Source organism: Acartia tonsa, chromosome 10, assembly GCF_053477335.1.
Source record: "Acartia tonsa isolate MP-2025a chromosome 10, ASM5347733v1, whole genome shotgun sequence".
NCBI classification, from domain to species: Eukaryota; Metazoa; Arthropoda; class Copepoda; order Calanoida; family Acartiidae; genus Acartia; species Acartia tonsa.
The window spans coordinates 9,931,620-9,946,334 of record NC_137269.1 but is presented as its reverse complement, the minus strand read 5'-3'; the positions used below and the strand labels follow the sequence as shown (position 1 = coordinate 9,946,334).

Here is a 14,715-nt window from a genome sequence, read left to right as displayed (position 1 = left end):
TGCTATTTTAGTCCTTTTAGTCCAGAAATTGATTATTCTTATTAAATCTTAAATAGTTGCTTTAAACTAACAGTGTAAAACTTTTCAAACAATAATTATATTCTGAACATGACAGGAATACAGACCGACAAACAGACAAACATACAGACCGACAAACAGACAAACAAACAGATAAACAAACAGACAGACAAATAGACAGACAAACAGACAGACTGATAGACAGACAAACAGACATGCAAACAAACAGAAAAACAGACAGACAAACAGACAGACAAACTGACAGACAAACAGACAAACAGACATACAAACAAACAGATAAACAGACAGACAAACAAACAGACAAACAGACAGAAAAACAGACGGACAAACAGACATACAAACAAACAGATAAACAGACAGACAAACAAACAGACAAACAGACAGAAAAACAGACGGACAAACAGACATACAAACAAACAGATAAACAGACAGACAAACAGACAAATAGACAGACAAACAGACAGACAGACAAACAGACAGACAAACATACTGACAAACATACAGGCAAACAGACAGACAAACAGACAGACAAACAGACAGACAAACAGACAGACAAACAGACAGACAAACAAACAGACAAACATACAGACAAACAAACAGACAAACAGACAGACAAACAAACAGACAAATGGACAAACAAACAGAAAGACAAACAGACAGACAAACAGACATGCAAACAAACAGAAAAACAGGCAGACAAACAGACGGACAAACAGACAGACAAACAGACAGACAAACAGACAGACAGACAAACAAACAGACAAACAGACAGACAAACAGAAAGACAAACAGACATACAGACAAATAGACAAACAGACAAACAAACAGACAAACAGACAGACAAATCAAAATACAAACTCACCTCTTTCCCAATTGTTTAGAAATCTCGGCATTGTGTATGTCCGGATTTATCTCAACAATTTTCTTCCTCTCAATGTGGGAGAACACCATGAAGGCGTTCATAGGCCTCTTGATGTGGTTGGGAGAGTGCTTCTTCGTCTAGATAGATAGATAATTCTAATTTACAAGAGGGGTAATTATGTTTATTGTTTCCAATTTTAAAAAATGTACTTTAAGTGTTGTAAATTATATGAATAAATATTTTTTTCTCTCGAAATTTTGATTATACAATATTGTATATTCAATTATCACTAAATATATACTAATATTACTTAACTTTTAAAATCATCATTAATAGTTATTTCTCGCATCGTATTATAAACGGCTTTCCGCGGATATAGAATGTACAATTATAGGTTTTTTAGCCCCGAGGTGCCGAAGGCACGGACTAAAAAACTGGTTTTTATCTTATGATTGTACATTTTTATATTCGTAAAAAGCTGGATATATTACGATGCTAGACATAGTTTTTTCGTATGGATAAGAACCGGTTCCTATCCACCGGATTCGAATGAATACGAGAATAGTTATTTCTCGTATCGTATTATAAACGGCTTTCCGCGGATATAGAATGTACAATTATAAGACTAAAACTAGTCTTTTAGCCCCGTGGTGCCGAAGGCACCGGCTAAAAAAAAACTAAACATTTTAACCCTTTCAGGACGATAATTTGAAACAAAAAAATACTAGGATCCTCAAATATTTTAAAGAAAGAAAGACAAAATTATAAATACGGTTTTAAATAAAAATAATTAAATTTTAACAAGGATGACAACATCCATAAGTAGCGAAGCATAAACAATTAAATAAGAATTTAGATATTAGTTGACAAAAGCATGTATATTAGGAAAAAATCACGAAACCTTTTCAACATTTGTTTTTAATTTCTTAATATTTATTTATATTTCAGTACTATGACTAACAGACTGACGGTCAAAGTAAATTACATACTGGATGCTCAGAACAACGGGAAATTTAAATTTTATATTTTTAACTACAAAAATAAAAAAAAAACCGGACCATAAACACCAAAGATATGAAGAAAAATGTGAAAAATATAAAAATAGCCAAAAACCTGCAAAAAGGCAGTCTGACCGCCATTGATGTGTTCTTGAAATTTAATTTTGATAAAATAAAACTGAAAAACTTTGGAAATTGGGCCATAAACACCAAAGGTATGGAGAAGAATGTGAAAAATACAAAAATAGCATAAAACCTGCTTAAAGGCAGTCTGAACGTCATAGTTGTTTTCTTGAAACGACAGGAAATTTAATTCTGATTCTATAACTGAAAAAATTTTGGAAATCGGACCATAAACACCAAAGATATGGAGAAAAATGTGAAAAATACAAAAATAGCCTAAAACCTGCTAAAAAGCGGTCCTATCGCCATTGATGTTATATAGTTAATTGTGCTCCTTGATAATGGGAATGTTGTCAAAAAATTTCAGCCTTTTATCTTTTATAGGAGCCGAGAAAATCACGTTTCCCCCTAACTAAGACGGACATACGGACATACGGACATACAGACATACGGACATACGGACAGACGGACATTACAAATTATAGAGTAGCTTCGCTACTAAAAAGACTGAAGGAAAGTGAATTGAGGGAGAGGGACATTTAATCTTTAAAAAAATGAAAAAACGAAACTAAAATCGTAGTAATCTTTGGTTGATATTCAGGGATAGGCCAATGAAAGAAAAAGATTAATATTCAATCTAGCCAGTAGCGGGATAATTTTAGAACGCCACCTCTAGTATAAAAATATTATATGAAGTATTAAGATTTTTTTAAAGTAAGATCTCGCTAAATGCTGAACAGATATCGGTCTCCTTTATAGGGAAAATATCCGTGGAAGGTTCTTAACTATTTCACGGAAGGGTAACTCTATCACCAATCCCGACCCCCCCCCCCTTCTCAAGTGTTCCTAGAGGCCTCTAGGGGCGTAGCCGTTAGTATTATATTAAGAAGTATATTTCATGTTTGTATGTTAATTTATAGCTAACCACTGAACCGATTGATTCACATACATTGATCAAATGTAATTTTAAAAATATGCCTTGAGATGGATGGTTTTAGGCTATTAACCTCCCCTCGTAGATGGTAGGGGCGCAGCAGCTATTTGGATGCATGTATGTATAATAAGATGTAATTAAACGAGTCCACCGATGTGTGAACAGATTCTTAGGTTAGGAAAAATTATTTTTGTGAAAAATCCTCCAAAATATAATAAAATCATAAAAAGGGTTATTAACATAAGATTTTGTTTAATTTTTGTAGATTTTTTATGTGATTTTTTACAAAAACAATTTTGCCCCACTAGTGAGCAGCAACCCTAATTTTTTTTAAGAATCCACCTTAGTTACTAAAATAGCTTGTTATTTGAAAAATAAAATTTTTAGGCTATTCATAGCAGAGCTGTAAACCCCCTTTTCCAATGACCCTTTTTTGTCTGCTAGCAAATTGTTTTTTGCTACTTGGCTTTGTTAATATTCCCGACACCTAAGTTGATTTTCAAAGACCCAATTGAGAGTCGACACAAGGTCATTTAGATAGGTAAATAGTAAATACCCCATCCCCCCTCTAGTGTTTTACTCTAATGAGCTGTATTTACGCAATTTTGCAACAAATTTATGTTAAAGTTTCTTTAGACTTACAAATTATTGTTCTACTTATAAAGTTCTGACACTCTAAAATATTGATTGTTCGTTTGTCAATCTTTCTTTAGAGATTCGCTTATATGGATGTTGTCATGCATGTTTAAAGTAAAAGTATTTACGTCAGGCTAAAAGAGAATTAATATATTCTATTTATATAATTCTATTTTTTTTAAGCGAAACTTTTCTGCAATTAGTGCGTGTCCGTACGTCCGTACTGTTCAGCTATTAGCGTAAATTTAGATATGATGAAGATTCCTGTAAAAATAAAGTAATATTTTAAAGCATTTTATATCAGTGTGTCAATTTTATTTTAAAAATAAATAATTGCTACTCCATAATTCACAATGTCTGTCCGAACGTCAGTCAGTCAGTCCGTAACGCTATGTGATTTTCTCAGCTGCTATTCAAGAATCCAGTAAATAATTTACTTTGACCTTCGGTTTGTCATTATACTAAATATTTAAAAATATAAAATATTTAAAAAACTGTTCAAATCTCCTTGTCCATATTCCCATCAATGATTTTATTACACTTCGTTACTTATAGATGTTGTTATCCTTGTTTTTCTGTTGATTTTTGTTTTTTTTCAAACAAAATATGTAATTGGTTGAGAGGAATTTTATTTACGTAAATACATAAGGAGCTATGCCGGTTGAATTTGTTCCAATGGCAAGAGCTTTTGGTTTTTTGATAACCCGTTCTACCCCATCTCTTATCCTCTACCCCACTTTCGCTTTCATTACAAAATTCTTCCATCCAAACTTAACAACGCTACTCAATAATATAGCTCACCAAATTTATACATAAGCTGACGTTAAAATGGGAAATACATATCATTCATTATGAAAATAATATATCCAAGTGCGTCTGTCGATAAAAAGAGAAAGACGCAATCGCTCATTTAGCTCTTTATTTTAATTTTTTAAGTTTAAAAATATCGTTTTCGGCTATTCCTTGGCCAATTTAGGCTTTTAATTATATCCTGGCCGAGACAAATTTAGATCCGTTCACTAATCAAAAATCAGTTCAGTCAGAGGGATACCCAACGTCTCATTTTATTGCTGCCCAAAGTCTTATAACTACGTTGCAATTATATACAAAACCATAAATTGAGTTTAACAAAAGGAGTATACTACACATTTAAATCACGCCCCCACCGCGTGGTTTAGCTTGGCATTATTTTGTTAACAACCGCTATGCCTCCCATTTTGCAGGAAGGGAGGGGATATTGGGCTTTTTATTACACTAGTCCCCAAAGTTTTATAATACCGTTTTCTTATTCGATGACTTAACAACTTTGGTTTTTTATTGAATTTGAGTGGTTCATTAGGTTGAGTAGAACCCCCCCCCCATAAAAAAAGGTTTTCACTTTAAAAGAAAATAAATCTATGATGGGGGGGGGGGGGTAGAATCTACCCCCCCTCCCTCTTCTCTCCAACTCAAGTGCCATAGAGGCCTCTATGTGTGTAGCTGCTAATCTATAATACAAAGTAGAACGATGTCTGTCTGTTTGTTTGTTTGTTTGTACCGAAGAATCCCGCTAACCGCTGAACCGATCGGGTTCTCCTTTACAGGGTAGTTTCTCATAGGTCCCGGGAAGGTGGGACACCCCTAACCCCTCAAAAAAATGAAAAATACGCGCCCCCCGAATAATTTTTTTTAAAATTTTCTTTTAAATCTAAAATACGAAAAATTAGGTTGATCAAACCTCTTAGGGCACAGCCCCTAGAGGCTAGGGGCGAAACCGCTAGTTTTAACATAAAGTAAAAATTAAATTATAAAATCTACCAAAGTAAAACTTCATTTGTAAAATTAGACTTTATGTTATTTATATTTTGGTTGCAATTAAAATGAAAGACAGACGTACATGTTAGTTATAGGTTAGCAACTATACTTAAAAGGTATATTTCAGGGAGTTTAAGAGATAAGAAATGGACGATAAATTGATATTCATCTTGTATACTGATAAACCAAATTACCCTTTGATGATGAAAATTATTGATTTAAATGTTTGAACACCAATGGTCTGGAATCAACCAATCAAAATTCGAGTACCCTAGTTTAGAGCAAATTATCAATATTTCATGGATATAAAACCCTGGGTACCAGTGTAATTTACAGTCCAATGTCCCCTCCCTCCCTAGCGGTGAATTTAGATTAATAACATAATTTCAATGTCTGCAAAATAAAATTACTCAATTAAAGCAAAAAATATTTTTAAAACAAGGATGACAAAGTCGAAATCATATTTTCTAGCTGTCTATCTATTTTTTTTTACTTTTTACTTATCTATCTATATATTTATATATCTTTCTATTTATAAATCTTTTTATTTTTCTGTCTGTCTATCTATCAATGAAATATACACGCCCCTAGAAGCTTTTAGGGCCAATTTAGTTGAGGGGGTAATTTGCCTCAATTTCTAAAAAAAAAGTAAAAAAAAAAATATTTTTAAGGGGGTATCATTTTTCATTGGAGGGTGGAGATAACCTCCTCTAAAATAGTTAAAAACCTTTCTTGGACCTGTAAGAAGCTTCACTAGAAAGGAGAACCATATCGGTTCAGTGGTTAGAAAAATCCTTTGCTACAGACAATAAAGCTTACTACTTTATACAATTTTTTTATTCATTTTGATTAAACTAAATCTATATCTACCTACTAGGGGAAACGCCACTAGAGGCCTCTTTGGACATTGATGTGATGGGTGGAGGGGAGTCGAGTCCCCCTCCAATTTTAATTTTTAGCTTTCTTGAAAATGTAAACGTAAATTTTGGGGTAGTCATATTTATCCAGGGGCAATTTCTCATGATTGTGGTGGTACCCATCCCCAAAATAGTTATAAACCTTTCCAAAAACCAATGAGAAGCTACACTGTAAAGGAGAAACAAATAGGTTCAGTGGTTTGAGAGATCCTTCGGTTCACACAGACAGACAAATATTACTGTTAATTACCAAATCAATCAATGTTTAATAAAAGTCCTTAAGTTATCTTTTTTTAATCTATCTTATCTGTCTATCTATATTTCTATCTATCTATCTATCTATCTGTCTATCTATCTTTCTATCTCTTTATCTATCTATCTATCTATCTATCTATCTATCTATCTATCTATCTATCTATCTATCTATCTATCTATCTATCTATCTATCTATCTATCTATCTATCTATCTGTATATCTATCTATCTATCTATCTATCTATCTATCTATCTATCTATCTATCTATCTATCTATCTATCTATCTATCTGTATATCTATCTATCTATCTATCTATCTATCTGTCTATCTATCTTTCTATCTTTCTATCTATCTATCCTTGAATATATAACAGTTAATATCTAAATAGTCTGGCATAAGTATCAACGAAATTGGTTTTAACATTAATTATGTCTACTCCCCCCCCCCCCATTGAAACCCCACTAAAAAAAATCTAGGGGGGGGTAGTTGTTCATGATACGTCTACCATAATCCTAATAGTCATCATAACACGCCCCTTATTATGGAAAACCCCTCTTTATACATATAAAAAAATGAAAAGGAAAGGGGGGGTGGTGGTGTCCTACCCCCCCCCCCCCGAAGTTTTACCACCTCTGAAGTTGAATGTGTAGTCCGTTATATAACAAACATACATACGCACAGACATACATGCACTCCCCCCCCCCCCCCCCAAGCCCCTGTATATATAGCGGTACACACATAATATTATTATTGTTACGTGGTACGCAATGCGTACAAGGGAAGCAACTATAAGGGCTCACCGTTACGCACGCACACACACACACAAACCACACACACATATGAAACTGTACCATTGAATTTTTATATTCATGTACAATAATTTTTTTCTTCAAAATATTTAGTCTTGTCTAATGTTAAAATGTATAAGATCTCTATAATGGCTGACCACTTTTAAAAAGAAAAAGTAAAAATAAATATTTGTTTTTGGAGGATGTCATTTAATACGGGGGGTAATTTCTCTAAGGAGGGTGGTGGTAACCTTCCCAGGACCTATGAGAAGCTTCATTTTAAAGGAGAATGTAGCGAGATCCTTCAGTACTGACGGACAGACAGACAGATAGACATCCTGTTACTTTTATAAAAGTGCGATTCAGATAGGTATAGATAGGAGGAGTCCTGTTACTAACGCAACACACACATACACACACACACTTACGCATTTTGTACGCATTTCTTTTGGAGGTGGAGAGCAAGAAGAAAGAAGAGGTAGGGGAGGGGGAAGAAATGACGCATTTTACGCCAAGGGGGATTGAAAGTAGAGGCGAGAGGAAGGTGTATATAACATAACGCATTTTTACACGTTAGAAAAAAAAGGTGAAAAAAAGGGGGTGGGTGTTGGTTTTTAGAGTTCAACGGCATTTATGATTTTTTTTTATTTAGATATACAAGTACTGTAAGTACATAAGATGTTGTAGAAAAATCTTTAAGGATAGTTTTTGAAAATGATATTTTGACCAATTGAAAAAGGATGTATGCTTTTTAGATTGGGCATGTTTGTACGTCCATCCGTTCGCCCGTAATAGACACTTATGCAAAATTTTCAATATTTTCATTAGTTGATAGAATTTATTAAGCAACTTATTAATAATTTTTACTGTATAATATTTTACTGTTATTATTGCATGCATTAAGGTGGAATTTTACAAGGGATCCTAAGGGATAAGACAATAGATAATAAATTGATATATATCTAATTCTACAATAATGATAAACAAAACAATCCCTTTTTTACATTAAACTTATTGGTTGAAAAGTTAAGACAATAACTGTTTGGAATCAACCAATCAAAATTAAATAAGTATACATAGTTTTTTAGTATAATTTACAGTCCAATGTCTCCTCCCTCCCTGGGAAGACTGGGAAGACTGGTTTTACAAGTTGGAAATTATTTAAAAGCATTGGATGAGTAGGTATCGTAGCTTCTCTATGATTAGGGTCTATCCGTACGTCCGTCTGTTCATCTGTAATCAATCAGATAAAAAAAACTAATTCATCTGCCTCATATTGTTTGATTTATTGACAAAACCTGCTAAAATCTTTTCTCGTATTCATTCGAATCCGGTGGATAGGAACCGGTTCTCATCCATACGAAAAAATCTTTTCTTGTATTCGAAACCGATTGATATCTGGTAGATTAGAACCGGTTCTCATCCATACGAAAAAATAATGTCTAGCATTGTACTAATATCCAGTTTTCTACGAATATAAAAATGTACAATCATAAGATTAAAACATTTCATATCCACGGAAAGCTGTTTATAATACGATGCAAAAAATAACCATTCGATTTTTGCTGCATTACTTCGCTGGAGCGTAGCCACTGGTGTTATTTACTAGCAGATATGCCCCACAGAGGTCTCTAGAGGCACTTGTGAGGAGAAGTTAGGCCTATAAGAAGCTTTAAAGTAAAGAAGAACCATATCGGTTAAGCAGTTAACGAGATCCTTCGCTTCACACAAACAGACAGATTTCCTGTTACTTTTATATAAAGTTTAATAACGATTAACAATCATAAATAAAAACTCACTTAAAATGATTTTTATACAGCTATCTATTTAAATGGCTTATAAATAACACTTATCGGATAAAAGAATAGTTAAATTTATAATACCAAGTAAAAAGATGTCCGTTCAAAGAGAGCTAAATAGATCGCTAACCAATCTAATTATATTTTTTAGGAAATTTCCATTTGAAGGTTCTAAGCTATTTCTTTCGGGGGAAGGGAAGCCCCCCATTTAATCACAATATAAAGTACCCTATTGATAAACCCCTCCTTATGTTGAAAAAGAAATGGATTTTTTCATTTGTTTGTTTATTACTTTAAGTCAGGTGATTGCTAATAAAGTCCTCAGATATTGCTCAATACGTTCCTCCATGGTCTTGGTCATGGGAGGGGATTGGGTAAACTCATAAGGGTCAAGGAATGTGGGGGGAGGGTGTCGTTAAATTAGCCAGCTGGGAGATGCAAGAATCTCGCACAATATCCACTTATTTCATATCCATTCATTTAAACCAATTGAATCATTTATATAAATCTAACTGTCTAAATCAGGGATCTTAAGGGATAAGGCAATGAACGATAAATTTATATACATACCATTACCCAATGTTAATAATGTTTATGTCGTGTGGGTGAGTTGCACCTGGACTGAACAGTCAACTTGTCAACTCAAGGCCAGACTCTTGGTCCTTCACCTCATACCCGTGGTACAGTACATAACAGACAACCAACCCTTTTGATTGCACGATCTTTGTCTGGAGATCCTAACTGTGCATGGTAATGAGTTGCGCCTGTTTTGGGCCAAGGCATTTCCCCTACTATACTTTTTGATGTCCTGTGCCGAACAAAGCAGGTAGGTACCGTTATTAACGTCTTTGGTATGACGCGGAGTCGAGTTGCATCCTTCCCACCAATTTCCTTGGCACTTTAATTAGGACTAAGGGAAGTAGGGGACATTGGACTGTAATCTGTACTGGTAGTATACCCAAAGTTTTATATACATTAGTTGGATACAAAAGTTTCCAACAATAATCTAAAATATATAATGAGGGGTAATTTTGTTTATCATAACAAGTTTTCGTCCATTGTCTTATCCCACAATATACCTGACAAACAAAACTGAAAAATTGGAGGGGAGGGGGAGTAGTATTTTAAATAGAGGTTAATTATTTAATAACTAATTAATTTTTTTTTTTATTATTGATGGTTAATGCCCAATCATTAGACGGATATTGAGCTGTACATTGCACTAGTCTTATAGTAACGTTTTCTTATTCGTTGGCTTAACAACTTTGGGGACTATTATTTAACTTTTATTGGTTGGTTTATTAAGTTTAGTGTCCAAACGTTTCTTCAACCACTAATTGTAATCTACAGAAGGGGTAATTTTGTGTATCATCATTGTGGATGTATAACAATTTATTGGCCATTGCCTATCCATTAGGATCCCTGGATACATACAGGTCTATACAGACTTTTTGTTTGTTAGCTTACTTAATATTTTTAGAGAAAAACATGACGTTTTTTAACGTGATTTATTTGTTTTAAAAAACGTCAAAATAAAATGAATATAATTTTTTTATTGTTTATAGATAAAGCTTTATTTTTATGATTAGGTTGAAAAAATTAGTACCTTTTAGGAGCGAAGCTACTCTTTAATTAACCTCTTCTGTTCGTCCATCAATAAGTCAGACCGTAACGTCATGGTTTAAAGATTTTGCATATTCTCTCTCTTTTTCTTAATCTTTGTTATGAGAAATAAACATCTGCTATCCGTTTGTTCATTCTATCTATAATGTTTGTTTGTTTGTCTGTCTGTTTGTTTGTTTGTAGCGAAGGATCTCGCTAACCGCTGAACCGATTGGGTTCTCCTTTACAGTGTAGCTTCTCATAGGTCCCAGAAAGGTTTATAACTATTTTCTTGGGGGGGGTGGGACACCCCCAATCCCCCCCCCTAAAAAAAATAAAAAAATTTATTTTAAACACTAAAATTAAAATAGTGGGGTCGACTACCCCTCCCCCCCTCAAAAAAAAAATTCTTCCCCCACAAAATTTTTTTAAAAATTTTCCTTCAATTCTAAAATACGAAAAATTGGTTTGATCAAACCTCTTGGGGCAAAGCCCCTAGAGGCTAGGGGCGAAGCTGCTAGTTATTTATATGTCGCCATCCTTGTTTTATTGTTTTCTTCAAATTCATTTTATTTTATTCCACTTGATTTTAGATAATTGATCAACAAGAAATTTCCTATGAATTTTTCTCCCAAAAATGAATATCTAGGCATTTAAAAACAAGCAAAGTTCAATATTAGTTATTTTTTTGCATCGTATTATAGACAGTAGTGTGGCCCAAATAAAGGTCTAAATCGCTTTTCAATGTGCGCAATGTAAAAATAGGTTATGTATTGTTTGTAGATTTTAGCCCTATAATTGATTTTAAGAAAGAATCTATCGCTATCTCGTCAAATGCATATTTATTTTCACCTTTACTTCCCCAAATAAAGAAAGCCTTACACCAGATATAAAGCAAAACATCAAATTTTCTGTCTGTTTGTTTACAAACATTGAAATAAAATATTAAAATCACCAGGAATAAACTTATGAAGAAAGAAAGTATAAAAATTTATTTATGTACAATTACAATAATTTGGGAAAGCTAAATCATACTGCAAAATCACTGAAGAAAAATAATTAAAGATAAGCCTTACTCTTTATTCCTGGTTTAATAAAAGGATCAAATTAATTTTTGCAATATCAATTTTTTTATTAGTATGCTTTTTAAAAAAGTTGAATATGAGAATACTTATATTACATATTTTTTTACCTTCATTTAATTTTTTATTTGAAATTGTCTCTTTATTGGCGACAATGTCTGTTGAGCCATGAAATTTATTAAAGACACTTTTTCCTATTTTATGTCTTTAAAACGTATATTTTTTAGAGTTTTTCATCATTTCTCTTCTCATAAGACTAAAAGCTACTGTTTTAGTTCAATTTCTTACACAAATTATCAATTAAAAAAAACAATGTTTTTAGACGTTTTTCTGAATTATTCGGCAGGAATGGCGGTTCTGCCTACTTTTTATAATTGCTTCATATTTGAACTCTTGTTACATTATTTTAGGTTGGCAGTTCTTTAATTATTTCTTGTTAAAATTATGAAAATATGAAGTTTTTGATAAAAAGCTTAAGATTGAAATTTCGAGATCAATTTTCATTGTAGAGAGGTCTAGTTTTCACTAAAAGGTCTACATTTGAGCCGGTAACAACTTCAAGGTATGCGCAAATTGATATGGTAAAGATTTAAAAATTCATGTTTTTTTGGGCCAGTCTAATAGACAGCTTTCCGTGAATAGTAAATGAAAAATTAGTTGGCTCTGAGGGACAGGAAGCCTGAGCCAACAAAGCTGGTATTGATTTCATTATTTTAATTTTATTATTCGTGCAAAATTGTTTAAATACGATACGTTGCTAGATTTTTCAGCATGGCTCAATACCAGTTCTAATCCAGCAAATATTAAACTGTTTTTAACCTATTTTTGAATGGGGGGTCAAAAATATACTAGGACACCTATAGAATCAGACTGCAGAGCCCAAATTTGAATTAAGTCCCCAGTAAACATTTTTTGGGGGATTTAAAAATTAATTTTTAGTGTTGCTGTAATCATTTTGACCGAAGCAAAAGCTTTTTTTTACTTCGGGTAATATTGTGGCTTACAGAACATTTTATATAATTCACTTTATATTGATACAATAAAAAAACATTACTCTGTTCAATGGAAATAATTTCTTTTTCCAAAACAATTAATTTCATTGAAAAATCTAACATTTACAATAAAACAAATTATTCTGAAATCTAACCAATAAGAAGTGTTGTTTTATATAATTCTTTTCAATTCAAAAAAAGAGTGTTTTCACAAAGTGACTTATTTCCAATGTAGTTAAATATTTTTGATTTAATTAAAATGAAAAGAATGAAAACCGTACACATAAAAGATACATACTTTTTAAAATTATTTTAAAAGATAAGTTTGAATAATCTTATTTTATAACACATTTGTATATGTGACAAAAATAAATTTGTTGTATTGCATAAACATTTGTTGTCATTTAACCCTTTACAGCCAATTTTTATGTTTTTAAAATAAGTGAGAGAACACAAACATGTTAATGTTCATTCGTTGATATATTATAAAGAATTAACTTTTTAGTGAATTTTTATAGTAAAATCATAAGGCCTAATTTTACTCTATACCAGAATACAATATTTATGAAGCAAAACACTCTATAAAAGCTACGAATTTTACCCAAATAAAAAAAAGACCTTTTGCTCGGATCAAAATGATCACGGCAACAGTAAAAATTAATATTTAAATTCCCCCCAAAAAGTTTATTGGGGACTTAATTCAAATTTAGGCTCTGCAGTCTGATTCTACTGGTGTCATAGTATATTTTTTATATACGTTTTAAAAATAGGTTAAAAACAGTTTAACTGGTTTCGAAGTCTCTTATATAAATTATCGTTTATCCTTATAATAAAGTTACAGGATGTCTGTATGTTTGTTTGTACCGAAGGATCTCGCCAACCGCAGAACCGTTATGGTTCTCCTTTATAGGATAGCTGATCAGAGGTCCTTGGAAGGTTTATAGCTATTTGGGGAAAGGTGCCAACACCCTCTCCAGAGAAATCGCACGAAAATTTTTCGTGTACCTAGAGGCCTCTAGGGGTGTAGCTGCTGGTTGATTATAAAGTATACTTTATTTTATTAAGAACTTATGTTATAATTTCTGTTGCATCATAATCTTTTATAAGTTATTTAATAATTGAGCACCATTTTGAATTTTGATCAATATATGTACAATCATCTTTAAAACTAACATATAAATGAGGGATTATCCATCTCTTTTTTATGGGTTTTCTCTCCCAATTCTCCTCTCATCTTCCTTATTTTTATGACATCACATGGCTGATTTTTGAGACACTTTGTCCAGCTATGCAAAACTTTCAACTCTGCTGAATAACATTTGTTACCTGAGTAGCATCGGAGTAAGGTGTTCGGCTGGTGTCCTTCACAGACATGGACATGTGGGTTACAGGACCTATACACAGATATATAATATACAAAGTAGAACAATGTCTGTCTGTCCGTATGCATGTCTGTCTGAAGCTTAAGATAAGAAGAGAAAAATCCCCCCCACACCATTTTTTGTAAGCTAAATTAATAAGCAGGCTGCACAATTGGGGCCAAGCTCACATGAAAATTTCTTTTTCGTTTTTTTACAAATTATGAACCAACGATTCTATATACAAGAGGACTTCCCAATACCTCTTGGGGCGAATCCTCTAGAGGCAAGGTGCAAAGCCGCTAGTATATTAGTATAGAATCCTTCATTGACATGGACATATGCTTTACTGGACCTTAGTATAGTGTAGGGTAATTACTTAAAAATTTTGTAATAAGTCATAATAGTCAATTCTACAATTATTTTGTTCTGTTTGCTGAAGAAGTATCTTATTAATTCATTAGTTAATTCCCCAATCAAAGGATGCTTGTTTGAATTTTGAGTATGTTTCTTATGTAGGGAGTTGGACACCCAGG

The 14,715-nt window shown here is 32.8% G+C and overlaps 1 protein-coding gene across 7 annotated transcripts in view; it reads right to left on the bottom strand.

Annotated features, from left to right (window-relative positions):
• LOC145329352 (uncharacterized) overlaps positions 1–14,715 on the bottom strand; it is a 55,897-nt gene that overhangs the window by 27,298 nt on the left and 13,884 nt on the right. For all 7 annotated transcript variants that reach the window (XM_080173419.1, XM_080173421.1, XM_080173414.1 and 4 more), the window contains 2 exons: positions 14,148–14,215; positions 902–1,038 (listed from right to left, as the gene is read on the bottom strand). In XM_080173419.1, the coding sequence (XP_080029545.1) occupies positions 902–1,038; positions 14,148–14,215 (205 nt within the window). The remainder of the gene's footprint in view (positions 1–901; positions 1,039–14,147; positions 14,216–14,715) is intronic.